Source organism: Dama dama, chromosome 6, assembly GCF_033118175.1.
Source record: "Dama dama isolate Ldn47 chromosome 6, ASM3311817v1, whole genome shotgun sequence".
Lineage (NCBI taxonomy): Eukaryota > Metazoa > Chordata > Mammalia > Artiodactyla > Cervidae > Dama > Dama dama.
This window is the reverse complement of record NC_083686.1, coordinates 20,746,484-20,767,457: the sequence shown is the minus strand read 5'-3', so window position 1 is coordinate 20,767,457 and position 20,974 is coordinate 20,746,484. Positions and strand designations below refer to the sequence as shown.

The window sequence follows — 20,974 nt, the reverse complement described above, 5'->3', positions numbered from 1 at the left end:
GGTTATGAAGAAGAGAATCAAAAGTTATGTCTTGAACATCCAAACAGAGATGCTAAGCAAACAGTTGAACTTAGGAGTCTGGCATTCAGGGACGAGACTAGGGCTGGAGGTGTGGTTCTGAGGAGTCCTTAGACAGCATTTATGGCCAGGGGACTTGATATTATCACCCAAGGAGTGAATAGGTAGAAAACAGGTCAAGGACTGAAGTGACCTGAGGTCAGGATGACAAGAATCCAGCAACAGACACTGGGGACAGAAAAGAGAGTATTTCAGGGCAACTGTTGCAACAATGAGTAAGAAAGTTTACAATAGCTAGGAGATGGAAGCAACCTAGATGTCCATCAGCAGGCGAATGGATAAGAAAGTTGTGGTACATATACACAATGGAATATTATTCAGCTATTAAAAATGCATTTGAGTCAGTTCTAATGAGGTGGATGAAACTGGAGCCTATTATACAGAGTATATCAGTGTATATATGTGGAATTTAGAAAGATGGTAATGATGACCCTGTATGCGAGACAGCAAAAGAGACACACATATAAAGAACAAACTTTTGAACTCTGTGGGAGAAGGTGAGGGTGGGATGATTTGAAAGAACAGCATTGAAACACGTATGTATGTGAAACAGATGACCAGTCTAAGTTCAATGCATGAAACAGGGCATTCAAAGCTGGTGCACTGGGACAACTCAAAGGGATGGGATGGGGAGGGAGGTGGGCGGGGGTTTGACACAAGGGGACACATGTACACCCATGTCTGATTCATGTCAACGTATGGCAAAAACCACTACAATATTGTAAGGTAATTAGTCTCTAATTATAATAAATAAATTAATTTTTAAAAAAGAAAGCATTGGGAACGAACCACTAAATTTGGGTAACATGTTAATGCACAGACTCTGCTTTTAAAAACACTTTCATACCTACGCTGTTGCGTCATTTAATTACTGAAAATTAAAGATGATTTTCACAAACAACTCTGCCGTATGTTAGTCACGCCTTAGACAGTAGGATACTGAGAGCTCCCACTCTTTGTAATAAACTAGAAACAAGTTTGGTGCACCGACTTTTCAATAATCTATGTTTCACTCATAAATAAAAAGAGGTAGGAAACAAAAAACAATGCTCTAACATCTTCAACTTATTTATATATTTACAAGTAGGTTGTGTTTTGTTTTGGTTTGGTTTTTCAGTCCTTTTCTTATCTTCATTTACTTCCTGATTTTTAGGGCATTTAAAATGAACTGTCCCCATACCCTATCCCAGAAAAGCTTTATCAAAATGATTTCTCAACTTGTTTTTCATATTTTATTTTATTTTTAATTGGAGGATACTTGCTTTATAATGTTGTGTTGGTTGTACAAGCTGTAGAACAACTTGAATCAGCTGTTAAGTATACTTATATCCCCCTCCCTCTTGAATCTCCTTCCCACCCATTCCCCACTCTCAACTTCTTTAGGACAACTCAAGACCATTTTGGCAATTCCAAATTATTGAGAATCATTCCCCCTTTCTTATTCCCTCACTTTATTTCCACACTTCTTGTAACAATGTATTCCAGTTGATGAAGACTGAAATGTATATTCTCCAGGTACCTACAAGAGCCATCATCTATCTGTTAGAAATGCAGCTGACTTATTTTCCAGAGACAAGAAACCAATTCTTGAGGTAGAAAGCCTTGTGTCCTGAGACCTTAAGCAATTTTCTCTCTGAATGACTACCAGGACATTTTTCTCTTCTTCCCTTCAAAATCTTAAGCAATGAATATTTGAAAATATTTGATATTACAGATAATATAAAATAATCTTTCATGCAGACAATGATAAAGAACAGAGCCACACATAATCCAATACTGAAATTTGCAGTGTATAAAGTTCAAGAAGATTCCAGGAAACTCTCCTTTGGTAAAGTATGTGTTGAGCCTCGAATCCCCTGAACTGGGCTCATTCCAGCATCTCTTATGCTGTTCCATATGCAAATCCTCCCTGAAATCAAGGCTGAGGATATTTGGTTACAAAGGCTTAAAAGGATGACCAAATCAGTTAATGATAAATGGAGGTAGAAAACTGACCTGAGTGCTGTGGGTACATCCATGCATTATACTAAAATCTCATTTGTATAAGGCACATGTGTTTAATAAAAAACGTGTCTTATTTGGAGTCAGAAGACCTGAGATTAAATCCCTGGTCTTAGTGAGTAGATCTCTGACCCAGTCTTCTAATCCATAACATTTAAATCATAAAATAATCATAATACAAATTTAAACCTTAAGATAACAAAAATTCCTGCTTTAACTTCCACATAAGTTTGTGAAAACAAAACTAGATAAAACAGATGTAAGTGCTTTGTAAGCTGTCAAAGGCTTTACAAATGTGAGGTAATATGTGTTTGTGCACATATGTGTATAAGTGTGTGTGTGCAGGCATGACTATTTGGGATCCCGAACTCATTAATATATAGCTTTTTATCACTTCAGGAATGACAATCCAATTTTAACTTGTAAAACTCCTGCTGTGTCTTGCCTCTGTTCATTAGCACCTCTAGAAAGCAGTTGACAAGGGGATTAAAATTTAAATCCAGCAATGCTTCCTTCTCTTAGCATTTCTGGTTAATTATTTATTGGGAAGATAGGAAGAATATGGCTAAATTTAATTGATCAATGGATTTAATGGAAATACATCTGCTATTTTCTCAACTGAAAAAAATATATGAGGAAATAATAATAGCTCACAACTTCAATTCTCTTTCTTATTTTGATGATGGAGTCCCAAAACTTTCACTTAATATAGTGAAGTTATAGTGAAGTATTAATTATACTTAATATAAAAGTATACAGTTATGTATTAATTATACTTAATATAGTATCTATAACAACAGGCCTCGCCCCTCTAGGCGCATGCATGAGTGCTAAGTCGTTTCAGTTGTGTCCTACTCTTTGTGACCCTACAGATTGTAACCTCCCAGGCTCTGTCGTCCATGGGATTCTCCAGGCAAGAATACTGGAGTGGGTTGCCATGCCCTCTTCCAGGGGATCCTTTCAATCCAAGGATCAAACCCCTGTCTCTTTGTCACCAGGATTGGCAGGAGGGGTCTTTACCACAAGCGCCGCCTGGGAAGCCCTTCCAGGTAAACTATAGCAGTTTTGTACTCCTTTGCTGTACTTTCCTCAATATTTTCACCATTTTATAACCTAGAAAGCATGCTATATAGGACACAACGTGAAGAGGAAAAGGCATCATGCCTAATCAAAAACACCTCCAAAATGTTAAATTCTTTTATATATCTATTATATATATATAATATATATTAATATATAATATACTTAAATATATTATATATTTATATAATTTATATAATATAATATATTTTAATATATTATATATTATATTAATATATATAATTAATATGTATAATATGTATATATTATCATGAGTAAGTTATTTTTGCAGTTCTCTGAAGAAGAGGTTGAACACAACTTGAAGGTACTTACTTGCCCGTTAGGAGCTCATATACTAGAATTCCCAGGGACCAAAAATCCACACTGAAGTCATGTCCTTTGTTGAGAATGACTTCCGGAGCTACGTACTCTGGAGTTCCACAGAACGTCCATGTTTTCTGTCCAGATCCTATTTTCTTAGCAAATCCAAAATCAACCTGGAAAAGATCAAAGAAATCTTCAGAGATTGTAAAACTCACATTCTTCTTTAAGGCTCCCTTTAACTTCTTAAGGGCTTCCCTGATAGCTCAGCTGGTAAAGAATCCCCCTGCAATGTGGGAGACCTGGGTTCGATCCTTGGGATGGAAAGATCCCCTGGTGAAGGGAAAGGCTACCCACTCCAGTATTCCGGCCTGGAGAATTCCATGGACTGTATAGTTGGGGTTGCGAAGAGTTGGACACAACTGAGCAACTTTCACCTTCACTTCTTCAGTCTTCTTTCTTTGTCACTTCTTCAGTCTTCTTTCTTTGCGTCCACCCTCCCCTTCACACCACACACACACACACACTGACCCTCTCACTCAGGGTCAGGGTAAACCTCATTACACTCGAGAACATCCCCCGCACACATCTCTACACCCAGCACTCTTCGAGGACTAGAGGGTTGGTTTAGGAAGGGGCTGTGTCTGTGCTTACTCAGTCGTGTCCAACTCCTTGAGACCCCATGGATTATATGTAGCCCACCAAGCTCCTCTGTCCATGGGATTTCTCAGGCAAGAATACTGGAGTGGGTTGCCATTTCCTTCTCCAGGGGATCTTCCCAACCCACAGATCAAACCTGCGTCTCTTGCGGCTCCTATATTGGCAGGTGGCTTCTTTACCACTAGTGCCACCTGGGAAGCCCTTTAGGAAGGGGAGATCCTTGCAACCAAGGTGAAGTTCAGGGCAAGCAGACCAGTAATTTTCAATATCAATAGTGGTATTCATTAGGAAAAGAAGAGAAGGGGAAGGGACTGACCCTTTTGCACTTCATATCATAAAAGGAAATTGAGGATTTGGAAAAGGAACCATTGTTGAGGAAAAAAAGGGCTTAAAATTCTAGACAGTCTTGAAAAACCTTTGTGCACAATGCCTGCACCTTCTAAATGTTGGGAGTTGGAAGTAAAAGCCAGGACCATCCCAGCTCAACTTTGGCTGGACTCTGACACCCTCAGTCCCTCTCAGGGTGGTGGGTGATGGGTAGCACTTGGATTAACTTATTTATTCCGAAAAAATACAGTTAGCACTTAATGGCCGAGCTCTGTGCTATAGATACAAAGTGGGCTAAAAGAACTTCGGAGTACTGGGATTGCTTAAACAGACATGATTAATAAAATGCCACGTGAGACATGATACAGAAGTTGATGCACGGTATAAACTCAGAAAGCCCAAAGACATGGACTTCTGGAACATCGAGGAGAAGATGGCTGGGGAAGATGCCATTAGGAGCTGACATCTGAGCTCAGTGCTGACCGAGGGTTGGGAACTCTCCCAGGGTGATGTATGGGCACTGCCCTCATCTGTCTTTTCAGAATAGGTCCCTTGACTTCTCTGAGACTCTATTCAAGGAATTCTGTGCACAGAATAGGGACTGGAAAAAAGACTGGAGCACAGAAGACCCACTCTTTGAATCGAGGCTGTGTATATGACTGAAGTCCTGCCCTGCAAAACAAACAGTTGGTTTCCTTCCACAGGGGTGACTTTGCGTGTACCTTTCATCTCCAAATACATACAGACATTATTTTAGTAAAACCACCCTCCACCTCCTCCAAGTAAACACACACAAATTATACCTGGACTTCAACATGCACATTTTAATAGCTTCATTACACATGGACTATCTCAATAATATGGCAGTAATCTTGATGAAAAAAATTAAATAAATCAGGTTAACATCAAAATAGGCCCTCATCTAAAAAAAATATGAATCAGTCAACTATAAAATCCAGCCCTCATTTTTTAATTCAAGTATTAATATTTAAAATATTTGTCTTACTTTTAAAAATCTCTTAGAAATTGATCTTTTTACTAATGCTTTTTGTTATGTATTAGAAATTTTTCCTAATATTTCCTTATGAGAAAGAGGGAATTTAAACAACCTAATTTGAAGCAGGTTTTAACTGTTTTCTTTCATCTACCCAAAAGGACTCACAATGATTATACCTAAGAGATGGCTGGGAATATTATGAAATTAAAATTTGCAACTTGCTGAGACTAGCATATCTACTTACTCCTGAGAGGAAGAACCAGTGTGAAAATCCTAGCTAATTTTTTAAAGACAAATTTAGGAGGCAAGAAAACAATGCTTATAACTGCATTTTCACGAGTGCATATGGAAATATTATATTTTGTTGTTTTATAACAGCCTTCCAACTCATTTTTAAATTGCAAGTAAGCTTTCCTTTTAATAATGACTGAAAGTTCATTAGATACTGAAGATACATTTTTAAAAGTGATACATTTTAATTTGAGTATCTGGTTTTGCTTTTGTACTTACATACTGACTGAAAGAGATGGCAGTAATTACATTAAAATTTAAGATTTATGAAAATTCCCACTTTCTCTATCTCCTTTAATCTTATCAGCTTTAGTCTAAACCGTCTGGTTGGAGAAAATCGACACTCAGACCTTTCTGAAGCGAGGTGCCAAACAGAAGTTCCCAGATCTTCTGATGTGAAGCTCTGTGTATTTTCTATAAAAACTCACACTACCTCTGTCTTGAACCAGCATGGATACCACCACAAAGCCTCAAACTTTCCTTTAACCCTTTCTCTTCTAGGCAACAGAAATGTAAGTTCTTTCCTTTATTCAAGGAATATTTATTGAAAACCACTATTTACCAAACACTAGGGTACAGACAAAGTCCCCAATCTTCTTAGAGTTTACATTTAAGAGAAAGGAAGAAAACATAAATGAAAATATATTATCATATAACCAATAAGGACGTACTTACTGTTCCCTACAAGTTCCCTGTAAGTTCCCTGCTGTGTGGCACAGGGGACTCTACTCAACATTTTATAATAACCTACAAGGGAAAAGAATCTGAAAAAACCAAAATGACTCTGCTGTACACCTAAAACTAACACAGCATTGTAAATCAACTATACTTGAATTAAAATTTTGACAATATATAGTAGCATACATAATATTACCAGATAGTGACATATGCTATGGAGAAACATATAAACAGGTACTGAGATCAATATGAATTACACTCTAAATAGGGTGATCGGAAAAGCCTCTCTGGGCAGGAAGCATTTATGCCGATTTGAGCAGAAATCTGCATGAAATAAAAATGAGAGCTCTGTAAAAAATCTGAGCAAGAGTGATCCTGACAGATAAAGAGCTAGCACCAAGGCCCTAGCCTTCGGGAACATGCGTGGTGAAGATCAAGGACTGGCAACAAGGCCACTGTGGCTGGGCCATAGTGTGTGAGGAAAAGAGGCAGGAAGTGAGGGCAAAATTGTGGAGCGGCCCAGTAAACCACAGAAAGAACTTCAGACTTTTTTCCTAGGAGGCCATTGGAGGATTAAGAGAAGAGGTGTGCATGACATGACTAATGTTTCAAAAGGATCATTCTAGAAGAAAAGAGAGACCACTTCTTTTTTAAAAATCTTTTTTTTCTTACCAGAACTGAGCTTTTAAGAAGAATCTCTGGAGAAGCTACACTCAGGTTTTCGCTTGTCACTATTAAATTCTCATTATGAAAGGCAACTTAACATTACAATGAAAGCTTAAAAACATTGCCTCTGAAGATTTTAATAAACCAGAAGTTTCTAGGATGTTTCTATACCTACAGCAATGATTGATTGATTCAGAAAGAAAAAAATTAGCACTGTGGCATGTTGGAGCTGGTATCCAGTAAGGGCTAGCTTTTCCCCAGAAGTTTCTCTCCGGGACAGAAAATTTGTCAGATATTGGTTCTCTTGGTCACATAAAAAAAAGGATACAAAATGACCAGTCTAATTAAGCCAGATGATTCATGGGACACAACATTCCAAAAAAAATATTTACGTGGCATTTTCAGGGCACTTTTTTTTGCCCAAGTCTAGACAAGGGTAAAATGGAATCTGTTTATTCTGTCCACCAATAACCAAAGAGGATTTCGTGTTCTTGTGATACTAAGGTCCATCCACTAAAATGGACAAGAGTGGACAGCTTCCACTGAGGCAACAGAGGGTTAGAGAGGCAAAAGTATGGGATGCAGGAGTCTTTCACAGCAACATCCCATTCTTTCTGGAGCTCTGATGACTCCCCTGAAAAACTTAAGAGTGCTTAGTCAAAAGTAGAAAGGATAATGGGGTGCTTTGCATACATGAGAGCAAACAAAAAAATCATACTGCAGACTTCCTTGGTGGTCCAGTGATTAAGAATCTACCTTGCAACGCAGGGGACGCAGGTTCAATCCCTAGTCAAGGAACTAAGAGCCCCCATGCCTTGAAGCAACTAAGCCCCAGTGCTCTGGAGCCTGCATGCCACAACTAGAGGGTCCGTGGGCCACAATGAATGATCCTACATGATGCAACTAAGATCCCCTGTGTCACAACTAAGGCCTGACTCAGCCAAATAAAAATAAAATCACTGGAGGTTCATCTCACATGATGTTGCCTCTTTGAAACCTTCCTTGAATTTACAAAACCAATTCCTTTCTCTTATGCAGTTCTTTAACAGATTCTGTTCCACAATGACCTCCCCTTCAGCACTATCTTCTAGTTGCCTGGGAATAAATCTAGCTCCTTGGGGAGAGGCATCGCATTCTAATAATTTTTTTACCCCTTATGGCATTTGTAGCACAACAGATGTTCAACATGTATTTGGTGAAAGAATCTGAATGGAGCAACAACCCTTAACACGTTTCAATATGATGTATTTGCATAATCTTCACCAAAAATGAATTAGTGACTATATGCCAATGTTAAAGATGACAAAATGAAAGTCTAGGGAGGTTATGGAAACTTGAGATGAGACTGTAATCAGGGTCCAAAGTAACCTTTCCATTATATGTAAATTCATGAGTAAGTAGATTTTTAAGGGAAAAGGAACAACATATGTTAAGCACATTGGTGGGATAAGCTTCACTGACACTTAATAAGTACAGCTAATAACAGTCTGGCAAAAAGTATACAGTGAGAGTCAATGATTACTTTAGTTTTCAAGTTCGGAAATACTTGACACATATAAAATACTGTGGCATATATGCAAGTTTTAATGCATGAAAATAAAAACGCCCGTGTGTCCATCACCAGGAGAATAGTCACATGTTCTCCTATCACACTGTCCTCCTACCCCTTGCCAAGAGGTCACCCTGATTTTTGTGTTTATCATTTGCTTGCCTTCACTTCTAATTTTCCCACATATCTAATTATCCTTACATGATCCAGTCTATACTTCTATAAGCCGCTTCAGTCATGTCCAACTCTTTGCAACCCCATGGACTGTAGCTCACTAGGCTCCTCTGTTCATGGGATTCTCCAGGCTAAAATACTGGAGAATGATATATAGTTATAATTTAAAAAATTTTTAGATAAATCTTATCAATTCTTGAACAAACTGCCTTTTTTCACTTAAAACTGTATTTTTGAATTGAGCCCACATGGGAGTATGTTTATACTGCTGTATCATACACCATTGAAAGAATATGCTATAAATGCTCTAAATTTTCTTGAAAAATGATTTCCTATCATGATGCCATAGATGGAAATTTGTCTTATATCTGTTAGTGTGTTATCACAAAGAAAAGTTTCTGTTAGCATCATTTCCCATCTTGCTTATTGGACATGTGTAAGGTAGACCTTCTGGGTCAGTGACATTCTATGTTCAACTTCATTACACATTTTCAAGTTAATTTCCTTAGATACTATATAAGCAACTCCTTCATCAGCAGTAATGTTTAAGCATTCCTATTGCCCTATATCCTCACCATGCTTTAGTGACATCAACTTTCATTTAAATATTTTCTTTAAAGCCACCTATAAGCTTTTCTGCTCGATGGGCATGAGTTTGAGTCAACTCCAGGAGTTGGTGATGGACAGGGAGGCCTGGCATGCCGCAATTCATGGGGTCGCAAAGAGTCGGACACGACTGAGCGACTGAACTGAACTGAACTGAACTGATAAGCTTTTCTGGTGATTCAGATGGTAAAGAATCTGCCTACAATGTGGGAGACCTGGATTCAACCCCTGGGTTGGGAAGATCCCCTGGCAGAGGTCATGGCAACCCACTCCAGTAGTCTTGCCTGGAGAATACCCATGGACAGAGAAGCCTGGCAGGCTACTACTGTCCATGGGGTTGCAAAGAGTCGGACATAAGCAAATAAGCTACTAAGTATTATATCAGTCAGTTCAGCCACTCAGTCGTGTCCAACTCTTTGCGACATCATGAACCACAGCACGCCAGGCCTCCTTGTCCATCACCAACTCCCAGAGTTCACCCAAACTCAAGTCCATTGAGTCGGTAATACCATCCAACCATCTCATCCTCTGTTGTCCCCTTCTCCTCCTGCCCCCAGTCTTTCCCAGCATCAGGGTCTTTTCCAAAGAGTCAGCTCTTCGCATCAGGTGGCCAAAGCACTGGAGTTTCAGCTTCAACGTCAGTCCTTCCAATGAACACCCAGGATTGATCTCCTTTAGGATGGAATGGTTGGATCTCCTTGCAGTCCAGGGGACTCTCAAGAGTCTTCAACACCACAGTTCAAAAGCATCAATTCTATGGTGCTCAGCTTTCTTTATAGTCCAACTCTCACATCCATACATGACTACTGAAAAAACCATAGCCTTGACTAAACAGACTTTTGTTGGCAAAGTAATGTCTCTGCTTTTTAATATGCTATCTAGGTTGGTCATAACTTTCCTTCCAATGAGTAAGCATCTTTTCATTTCATGGCTGCAATCACCATCTGCAGTGATTTTGGAGCCCCCCAAAATTAAGTCAGCCACTGTTTCCACTGTTTCCCCATCTATTTCCCATGAAGTGATGGGACCGGATGCCATGATCTTAGTTTTCTGAATGTTGAGTTTTAAGCCAACTTTTTCACTCTCCTCTTTCACTTTAATCAAGAGGCTCTTTAGTTCTTCTTCACTTTCTGCCATAATGGTGGTGTCATCTGCATATCTGAGGTTATTGATATTTCTCCTGGCAATCTTGATTCAAGTTTGTGCTTCTTCCAGCCCAGCATTTCTCATGATGTACTCTGCATAGAAGTTAAATAAACAGGGTGACAATATACAGCCCTGGCATATTCCTTTTCCTATTTGGAACCAGTCTGTTGTTCCATGTCCAGTTCTAACTGTTGCTTCCTGACCTGCATACAGATTTCTCAAGAGGCAGGTCAGGTGGTCTGGTATTTCTCATCTCTTTTAGAATTTTCCACAGTTTATTGTGATCCACACAGTCAAAGGCTTTGGCATAGTCAATAAAGCAGAAATAGATGTTTTTCTGGAACTCTCTTGCTTTTTTGATGATCCAGCAGATGTTGACAATTTGATCTCTGGTTCCTCTGTCTTTTCTAAAACCAGCTTGAATGTAGAATTTTGAGCATTACTTTACTAGCGTGTGAGATGAATGCAATTGTGCAGTAGTTTGAGCATTCTTTGGCATTGCCTTTCTTTGGGATTGGAATGAAAACTGACCTTTTCCAGTCCTGTGGCCACTGCTGAGTTTTCCAAATTTGTTGACATATTCAGTGCAGCACTTTCACAGCATCATCTTTTAGGATTTGAAACAGCTCAACTGGAATTCCATCACCTCCACTAGCTTTGTTTGTAGTGATGCTTCCTAAGGCCCACTTGACTTCACATTCCAGGATGTCTGGCTGTAGGTGAGTGATCACATCATCGTGATTATCTGGGTTGTGAAGATCATTTTTGTACAGTTCTTCTGTGTATTCTTGCCACCTCTTCTTAATATCTTCTGCTTTTATTAGGTCCATATCATTTCTGTCCTTTATTGAGTCCATCTTTGCATGAAATGTTCCCTTGGTATCTCTAATTTTCTGGATGAGATCTCTAGTCTTTCCCATTCTATTGTTTTCCTCTATTTCTTTGCACTGATCACTGGAGAAGGCTTTCTTATCTCTCCTTGCTATTCTTTGGAACTCTGAATTCAAATGGGTATATCTTTCCTTTTCTCCTTTGCTTTTTGTTTCTCTTCTTTTCACAGCTATTTGTAAGGCCTCCTCAGAGAGCCACTTTGCTTTCTTGCATTTCTTTTTCTTGGGGGATGGTCTCGATCCCTGTCTCCTGTACAATGTCACGAACCTCCATCCATAGTTCATCAGGCACTCTGTCTATCAGATCTTAAATCTATTTAAGATCTTAAAACCTTAAATCTATTTCTCACTTCTACTGTATAATCATAAGGGATTGATTTAGGTTATACCTGAATGGCCTAGTGGTTTATAGACCATATTATATCGTGGTTTTAACTTGCATCGCTGCCCTGCTAATTTGAGCTAGAGCATTATAATTTTTTCTGATATCAAAGAGAGTTCCCCTCCCCCACGTTCTCATCTGCCCTCAGAAATGTCTTCGCTGTTCTTGGCCCTTGGTCAGTCAGTCTCAAAAATCAGCTTTTGCCAAGCTTCAGGGAAAGCTCTCCTGGAATTCCACTGGAAGTGGATCCAATCTGCAGATCCTTTTGGAAACTATCAATACCTTTAGAATGTTGACTTCTCCTATTTTTAAACTTAGTACATCTTTCTGAGTGAGTGAGGGTAATGCTAGCCACAGCAACAAACATCAAGAAAGTATAATCCTTAAACTCGACATTAATTTCCTTCTTCCTCACATAATGGGTTTTCCTGAGCAGTAGGGAAATCTCCAAGTAGTGGTTTAGGGACACAGACTCCTTCCATCTGAGGGCTCTGCCAACCTCCAGTCGGCTGTGTTCATTGGTCACAAGCCAGAAAGACTGAATAGAAGTCAGCTGTACCACACACCATCAGCGCAGGTCTGAAGGTGGTGCCCAGCAGGTCAGCTCACATTTCATGAGACAGAACTATGAAATACCATCACAACAAGCCATACAAAAGGCAGCAGGTGGGGGAGGATGCTCTCTAGCTCTGTGCCCAAAAGAAGAGAGAATGAATCTATTATTTTAGGTCTTTTAGTATCTTTCTATGACTTTGTATAAGCTTCTACACATTTTGCCAGATTGATTCCTAGATACATAGTTTATTTATATGATATAAATATATACATATATATTTATGCCTTTTGTAAATGGCATTTGCATTCCTATTTATCAACTATGCTTTTGGTATTTAAAAATACACTGAGATCTTGCTTTATTAATCTACATTTAGCAACCATATTGAACTTTCTGCTAAATTCTGATAATTTGCTGTTATATTCTGGATTTCTACAGTTAATCATGTCACATGGGAAAATAGGTTTTATTGTTTATGTTCTGATCTTTCTTTTAATTTTATCTATATCTGACTGCACTGGGTAGAACCTCTGGTAAAATACTGAACAGAAGTACTTATACCACTGACTTTTAAAAGCATAACTTCAACTGTTTCATCATTATGGTTACTGTAAATTTTTGTTAGCTATCTTTCATTGGACTAATAAAATTTATTTCTTTTCCTAGTTTGCTAAAAGAATGTATCATGACTGAATGTAGAAATATCAAAATTGTCTCTGTAGCTATTGAGGTAATTATTATACATAATTATTTTTCTTTTTTAATACATTAAGTGGTGACTTGGTTAGATAAAATTTTTAATGTTAAAAGCAATGCTTGCTTTCCTGAGATACAGCCAGCCTTAGTTATGATTTGTATTAATTGTGGTATTCAGTTTGTTAATATTTTGCTTATGTTTTCCATTAAATTCATGAGTAAGATTAGACATTTATTTGCCTTCCTTAGGCATTTTGTTTGAAGAATCAAGTTTACACTAGCTTTATAGAATAAGATGGAAATTATCTTTCACTTTTTTCTAAAGAATCTGCATAAGATTCATATTGAAAATCCTTGAAGTAAATTTTCTAGATCTCACGTGTTATGGACTGAATGTTTGTGTCTTTCTAAAATTCCTTTTGAAACTCTAGTCCTCACTATGATGATATCTGGAGGAGGGGTCTTTAGGAGTAATCAGGTCATGAGGGTGTGGCCCTCATGAATGGGATTTGTGCCCTTAGGAAAAAAAGCACAAGAAAGATGATCCATCTCTCTCTCCACCATGTGAGGACACAAAGAAGATGGCCATCTGCAAACCAGGACGAGAACTCTCACAGGCCCCAACCATTTATATATACTGTGTACTATATTAGGGTTTCCCAGGTGCGCTAGTGGTAAAGAACTCCCCTGCCAATGCAGAAGACAAAAGAGATGCTGGTTCGATCCCTGGGTTGAGAAGATTCCCTGGAGGAGGGCATGGCAACCCACTCCAGTATTCATGCCTGGAGAATCCCATGGACAAACAAGCCTGGTGGGTACAAAGTCCATGTGGTCACAAAGAGTCAGACACTACTGAGGTAACTTAACACACAAATATACACACACTTATACTGTATTATATATAGCAACAGAGTTGCTCAAATAATTCCTAATCCATGTAAATCTCTGCTATAACTATAGTCATGTTCACTCATAACAGCATTTATCTGTAATACTCTTTTTCATTTGTTCAGTATTTTCACAGTTAGTTTTTTTAGTCTTTCCAAAACATTCTGGTTCTGTATCCTTTTATTTTATGTTTAATTAATTCATGTTCTTCATTTTTTCCTTCTCTTTTCTTTTTCCCCCTTTTCCATCTTCTTAAGTTGAATGCATATTTAGTTCATTTTTAGCCTTCTTTATTTCCTACTTGAAACATGAAAAGTTATAAACATTATTCCCATTACCATTTAGTTGCAACACATATGTGTTGATATGGAGTATTCTCTATTGTGCAACTTGGTTCTATAATCTTGTTAAAATCTCTCCACTGATCCTTGAATTATTTTGAAATATCCTTAAAATTCCAACAAGATGAATTTTTTTAGTGGTTTCTTCCTGAGTTTTAAATTTTGTTATTGATTTTTATCTTACATACTTTGATGTCACTAAACAAAACCTTTATGTTCTTATTTTGGGAGTGAGGAACAAACTGCCTCATGGGCCTTTCCTTCATTCTTCTATGCTAAGCAGTGTACTAAGTCTAGCAGTAAATACTGCAGCACAGTCTGCCATTATGAGGCAATCAGGGAAGAGGGGCAGAAAGATCATAAATAAATAGGTAATAATACCAACATTTAATGTGTTTTCTTATACAATACTCAACAGAAATAAGATTAAGGTATTCTGTGTTCACATGAGGTGTATTACTCAAATGAGTTAAACAGCATAATCATACAGAACATTTATTGATGAAGGACAGCTGAAATTTATTGTATTACAACAAAGTTTTTCCTGCAGAAGGCTAGCTACTACATACAAGTTTTTTCCTGCAGAAGGCTAGCTACTGTACAAATTCTGCTTGGGTTGAGAACAAGGTCATTTTTTAATTCTTTAAATACTGTCCTACATCTTAGCATCACCTCTGAATCATTCATGATAACCAGAAGGAGGACTCAATCATGATTGCCTTCAAGGGCTCTCCTTTGGCCTTGAAAGAAAAATTTAGGAAAATATTGGATGGACAGATAAGAGTTAGTGATGTAAGAATCTCCTTGGTCCATTAGTAGTATCTGCTAATCCTTAATCTCCACCTAGTATTTTTCCCGATGGAGACAGATTGGACCACATGGGCTCCTTGTGGGAATGAACCAGGGTGGCATTCTCAATCACAAATCAAGGAAGAAGAGTAAAGTCTTCATTCCTCACACAAACACATTCTCTGTAATTAAAACCAAAGACCAAGCCTCTGTAGTCTCTAGAGAGACACTTTGAGAATCCAGACCTTTTTCCTACTTAGGTCTTTCTTCCAGTCTTTAGCTGGTTAGTCTTTGCTAGGGATGGGGGGAAGCCTTTCTTTACTACAGTCCTTAGATATCTGACCTCTCACTGATACTGCTAAGAAATGAGGAGATGAAAATGCCACTTATTAAAATTTGAAAAATAAGGCCAAGGTCATCCTTTAAGGAGTCTTTCATCCTCAAGTTCATTAATGTCTAAGTCTGGGCTGCCCAGTGTCCACCCAGATGTGCATTCCTGATATGCTGGGCACTAGACCACTAGACTGTACTGCCCTCATCTCTACTGCAACCCCCTCAGGAACCTTTTAGCAGAAGAAGTGCTGCCAGCCCAATTTCTTTTTTTTTTTTTTATTTGCTGAAACTTGCTTGATGACCCAGTGTATGATCAAACGTGGTAAATGGCATCCTCTAAATATTGGGAACAATATTCTACAAATCAATTATATCAAGTTGATTAATCATGTTGTACACATCTTCTCAAGTTTTAGTGATTTTCAGTCTGAATGTTCTTTCAATTTCTGTGAGAGGTATAGTCATATTTTCCTACAGGTGTTCATTTCTCCTTACGAGTTCTGTCAAATTCAGCTTCTTACTTTTGAAGCATTTTCATAGATAATTGAAAGATCAGGATTTTTACATCATCATGGTAAAATGAACCCTTAATCATCATATGGTAACCCTCTCTATCTCTAGAAACACTTCTTCCCTGATACCGGCATAATGAAACCCACTTTTCAATTTGTTGAATATTTCCCAGACATATTCTTTTCTATCCTTTTTATTTCAACCTGTCTGGCCTGTCATGTTCTGGTCTGTCTCTTATAAACCTCATGTAGCTGACTTTTATTTTTGAAATCTATTTGGCAGTGTTTGGTTTTTATCTAAACAGTGAAGTCTATTTACATACATTAGATTTCTTTTTCCTTTCAGATTGTGTCTTCTCTTTGATTTTTTTTCTAGGCTTCCTGTTCTCCTTTGTTGCCTTCTTTTAAAATGATTGACATCTTCTTCCACTTTGATTCCAATTACACCTACTCTCAGTTTACACGCTGCTATTTTTCAGTTAGTTAGCATTTTTTCACTTTAAATACTAGATAGTAGTGATAATACATTATAGCATAATTTGGAAAAATATAATCACATGTTTACCATTTTGCTATAGTTACCATGCCCTACTACATCTCAAACCTTTCATCAGGGATTTTCCATCTCCCTTAAGCACATGCTTTGGATGTAGGTGGTTAACACTCTTTATCTTTGTTTAAAAAGATTTTTATTTTTATTTCACCCCTCTTGAAAGATAATTTCTCTGGATTTGTAAGTCAAGTTTGTTGGTTATTTTCTCTCGAAATTTTAAGATATTATTCCATTGCATTCTGGTTGCTATGGTTGCTGTTGAGATGTCAACTGAAAGTATAATTTTTACTCCTTTATGTGCAAACTGTTATTTCTATTCGATAGCTTTTAAAACTTTCTCTTAGTTTTGGTTCTGCACCATATTATAATAGCCAACATCCAAGATAGCCTCAATGATCCCCTTCTCCTGGTATTCAGAGCTGACCTTTCTCACAGTGAATCAGGCTGGCCCCATGTGGCCAACGGAAGACAGAGGGAAGTGCCAATGTGACTCTGAGTCTTGGAAGGCAGTGTAGCTATTCCTAGGTCTCTCAAATGACTCATCCTGGGGAAAGCCAGAACCAATGCCTCGAGGACGTTCAATCCAGAAAGAGAAAGATTCATATAGAAAAGAATTAAGGTCCCCAACTAACAGCCAACACTAGTTTGCCAGCCAGAGGAGTGAGTCACCTTGAATGCAGATCCTCTAGTCTGAGTCAAGCCTCCAGGTGACTGTGGCCCCAGCCAACACTTGACAGAAACTTCCTGAGAGACCCTAAGTCAGAATCACCTAGTTGAACCACTCTCAAACTCCTGATCCGCAGAAACTGTGAGAGTTCAACCAGGATTCTTCTTGTTTTAAGCCATTAAATTTTGGAGTGATCTGTTATGCAAAAGCAAAATCTACAATAAATACAATTTGTCTCCACTGGGATTTGTTGGACTTATTTTACCTGAATGGTCTTTTTTATTTTAAATAATTTCTGGAAAATTCTCAGCCATTATTTCTTTAAGTACTTTTCTCTCATTCTCTATATTTTTATCTTGGACTCCAATTGAACATTTTAAGAACTTCTCAATCTATTCTCCAAGTCTCTTCATTTCTGTTTCTTCCCATCTTTTTGAGCCTCTATGCTTTATTCTGAAATTTTATCTTTCAATTCACTGTTTTTTCTCTTTACTTGTGAATCATCTACTATTTAACCTTTCTATTTTTCAAATTGATGTATAATTTATAAGCAATAAAACGTACAGATTTGGGGAGTACAATTCATTGAATTTTGATGCAGATTATGGTCTTGTAACCACAACCACCATATGGTCAAGAGACAGACATTCCCATTATCTCAGAAAGTTCCCTCCTGCCCTTCTGCAGTCAAATGATCCTCCCAGAGGCTACCATTGTGGTAATTTCTACCATCTATTCTACAACTTCAATAAATGTAATCATAAAGAGGCTAATAGAGGCTAGTCTTCTGTATGTCTTCTTTTTGCTCAACATGATTTTAAAAATTTATTCATGTTGTTACCTATACTAATTCATTGTTGAAAAGTTGAAAGTGAAAGTCACTCAGTTGTGTCCAACTCTTTGCGACCTCATGGACTATGCAGTCCATGGAATTCTCCAGGCCAGAATACTGGAGTGGGTAGCCTTTCCTTTCTTCAGGGGATCCTCCCAACCCAGGGATAGAACCCAGGTCTCTGAGCCACAAGGGAAAATGAAAGTGAAAGAAAGTGAAGTTGCCCAGTCATGTCCAACTCTTTGCGACCCCATGGACTGTAGCCTACCAGGCTCCGCCGTCCATGGGATTCTCCAGGCAAGAGCACTGGAGTGGGGTGCCATTTCCTTCTCCAGGAGTTCTTCCCAACCCGTGGAATGAACCCGGGTCTCCTGCATTGTAGGCAGATGCTTTACCATCTCAGCCACAAGGAAGTCCATACTAATTCATTGCTTTATACTATTGAGAAGAGTTCAGTTAATGAATGCACTACTATACATTTATACATTCAATTGGTGATGATTATTGTGGCTCTTTCTGATTTGGGACTTTCAGGAAAAAGCTGTTATGAAGATTCTTGTCCAAAATTTTTAAAACATTATTTCAATGTTTTTGGATAAATACCAAGGAGAGAAATTTCTTCCAAGGAATAGAATTTCTTGTCATAGAATAGGTGTATGTTTGACTCGATGAGAAACTGACAAACTATTCTTTAAACAGTTTTCTAATTTTGTTTTCCTACTAGAAATTTAGGAAAATTTCCTCACCAACACTTAGTATTGTCAATCTTTAAAATTATAGGTATTCTAGTGGGTGTGAAATGGCACATCCTTATAGTTTTAATTTGCTTTTCCTAATGACTATTGATATTACTTATTGACCATTCTTATGTCTTCCCTTATAATTTTTCAAGATCTTTGATCATTTTTTACAAATTGGATTGTCTTTTATTATCGAGTTTTTTATATATTTCCGGATACAAGTCCTTTGTCATGTAATGATACATTGCAAGTATTTTCCACCAGTTTGTGGTATGACTATTCATTTTCTTAACAATGTATTTTGATGTTGAGAATGTTTTAATTTTGATGAAGCCTAATTATTAAGGACTACATGATTGTGCCCCATCCCCCCAAATTTGTACATTGAAACCCTAATCCTCAGTGTGATAGTAACTGAGGGTACAGCCCTTGGGAGCTAATTAGGTCATGAGGTGAAACCCTCATGAAGGAACTAGTAGCTCTGTAAGAAGAGACAGAAGAGAGCACTCTCTCTCTCTCTTCCTCTCCTCCATGCAAAGAAGAGAGAGGACAGTTGTCTATAAGCCAGGAAGTTGGCCTTGACCACATATCAGATCAGCCAACACCATGACCTTGAACTTCCCAGCCTCCACAACTAAATAAATTGTTGTTTAAGCCACCCACTCTATGCTATTTGTGTTCTAAGAAATCTCTAACTATTCCATGTTGTAAAGATATCACCTTATGGTTACATTTACTTCTGGAAGCTTTATGGGCCCATGATCTAGCTTGATTTAATTTTTTTATATAATGTAAAGTGAAAGTCATGTTCCTTTTCTGTTGCAATGTATATCCAATTGTTTCTGCAATACTTGTTGAGAAAACTAGCCTTTCATCCTTTTCCAAGAATCATTTAACTATATATGTCTATTTCTGGACTTTATTCTGTTAGATTAAGCCATTTGTCCTTACACTGTTATCATACTGCCTTGATTATACAGCTTTATAGTGAGCTTTATAATATCATCAGTCATTATAAATTCCTCTTCTAGTCTTCTTTTTTCAAAGTGGTTATTGACTTTCCTAAATTGCATTTTTTGGTAAATTTTAGAATAAATATCTCTATTTCTAAAAATGGCTGTTCCACTTTTTATCGCAATGGCCTTAAATATGTAGATCAATTGGAGGAGACTGAACATCTTATCAACTATGGAGTTATACAATTTATGAACATAGTGTATTTTACCATTAGCTAGTTTTCTGTCAACAAAATTTTGTATTTTTCAATGTAGGGGTCTTATACATTAAATGTATTCAATAATTTTTGATATTACAAATGGCATTTTAATTTCATTCTTGAATATTTACTGCTAGCACATAAAAATTATTTAATAATTTTTTTTTTGTATATTGACTTTGTACCTATAATCCTGCTTAATTTATTTTTCCTTTCCAAAATTTGTTGGTAGATTCTTCATGCTTTTCTACATAAACAATCATGTTGTCTTCAAATAAAGACAGGTAGTTTCTTCCTTCCTAATTTTTGGCCTTTCAATTCTTTTTTGTGTTTCATTTATTTTGCTAAGATCTGTTACAATGCTGAAAAAACTGGTGAAAGAAAATGATCTTGTTTTGTTTACAATCTAAATAGAAAATATTCAATATTTCACTGTTAGATACAATGTTAACTAAAGGTTTATCCTCCATATCTTATACAGCAAGGAGTGCTTTGAAATGAACAGATGTATTAATGTGGATTTCACCCAGTGTTGTCCCTTTTTTCCAAAGTTTGAATGTCTATTTCTTGTTGGTCTCTAATGTTTTCACACCCTTTTATACATGTATCATAATTAACCTCAGCAAGATTAGTCCAATGCAAGCTATTCCACCATTAATGAAAATTCCATTTAATATTTAAATTATGATATTCTGAATTTCTTAATAGAAGTTTTATTTGCTATTTTTTTTCTAAACACGTTAGATCTTTTTTGAGAGGTTCTGTTCCTTACTCATTTGTTAGTTCCTCTCTTACTTTTAAAAGACTTAGACACATTTGTTTTACATTTTGTAAAACAAATTACTTCAATTTATCAGACTCTTACATTCCTGCGAAATAATGCTCCTGGCACCTTATTGCCTCACACATATTTTTATTTTATTTTATTGGCATGAGTTTATATTCCCTGGAAGTTCATCTCTGGGAATTCTCTGTATCTTAAATTGAGAGAACATTCTTCCAGAG

At 37.3% G+C, this 20,974-nt stretch overlaps 1 protein-coding gene across 6 annotated transcripts in view; it reads right to left on the bottom strand.

The window, feature by feature from the left end:
* PRKG2 (protein kinase cGMP-dependent 2) overlaps positions 1 to 20,974 on the bottom strand; it is a 120,147-nt gene that overhangs the window by 23,725 nt on the left and 75,448 nt on the right. For all 6 annotated transcript variants that reach the window (XM_061145714.1, XM_061145713.1, XM_061145712.1 and 3 more), the window contains one exon: positions 3,493 to 3,656. In XM_061145714.1, coding sequence (XP_061001697.1) covers positions 3,493 to 3,656 — 164 coding nt within the window. The remainder of the gene's footprint in view (positions 1 to 3,492; positions 3,657 to 20,974) is intronic.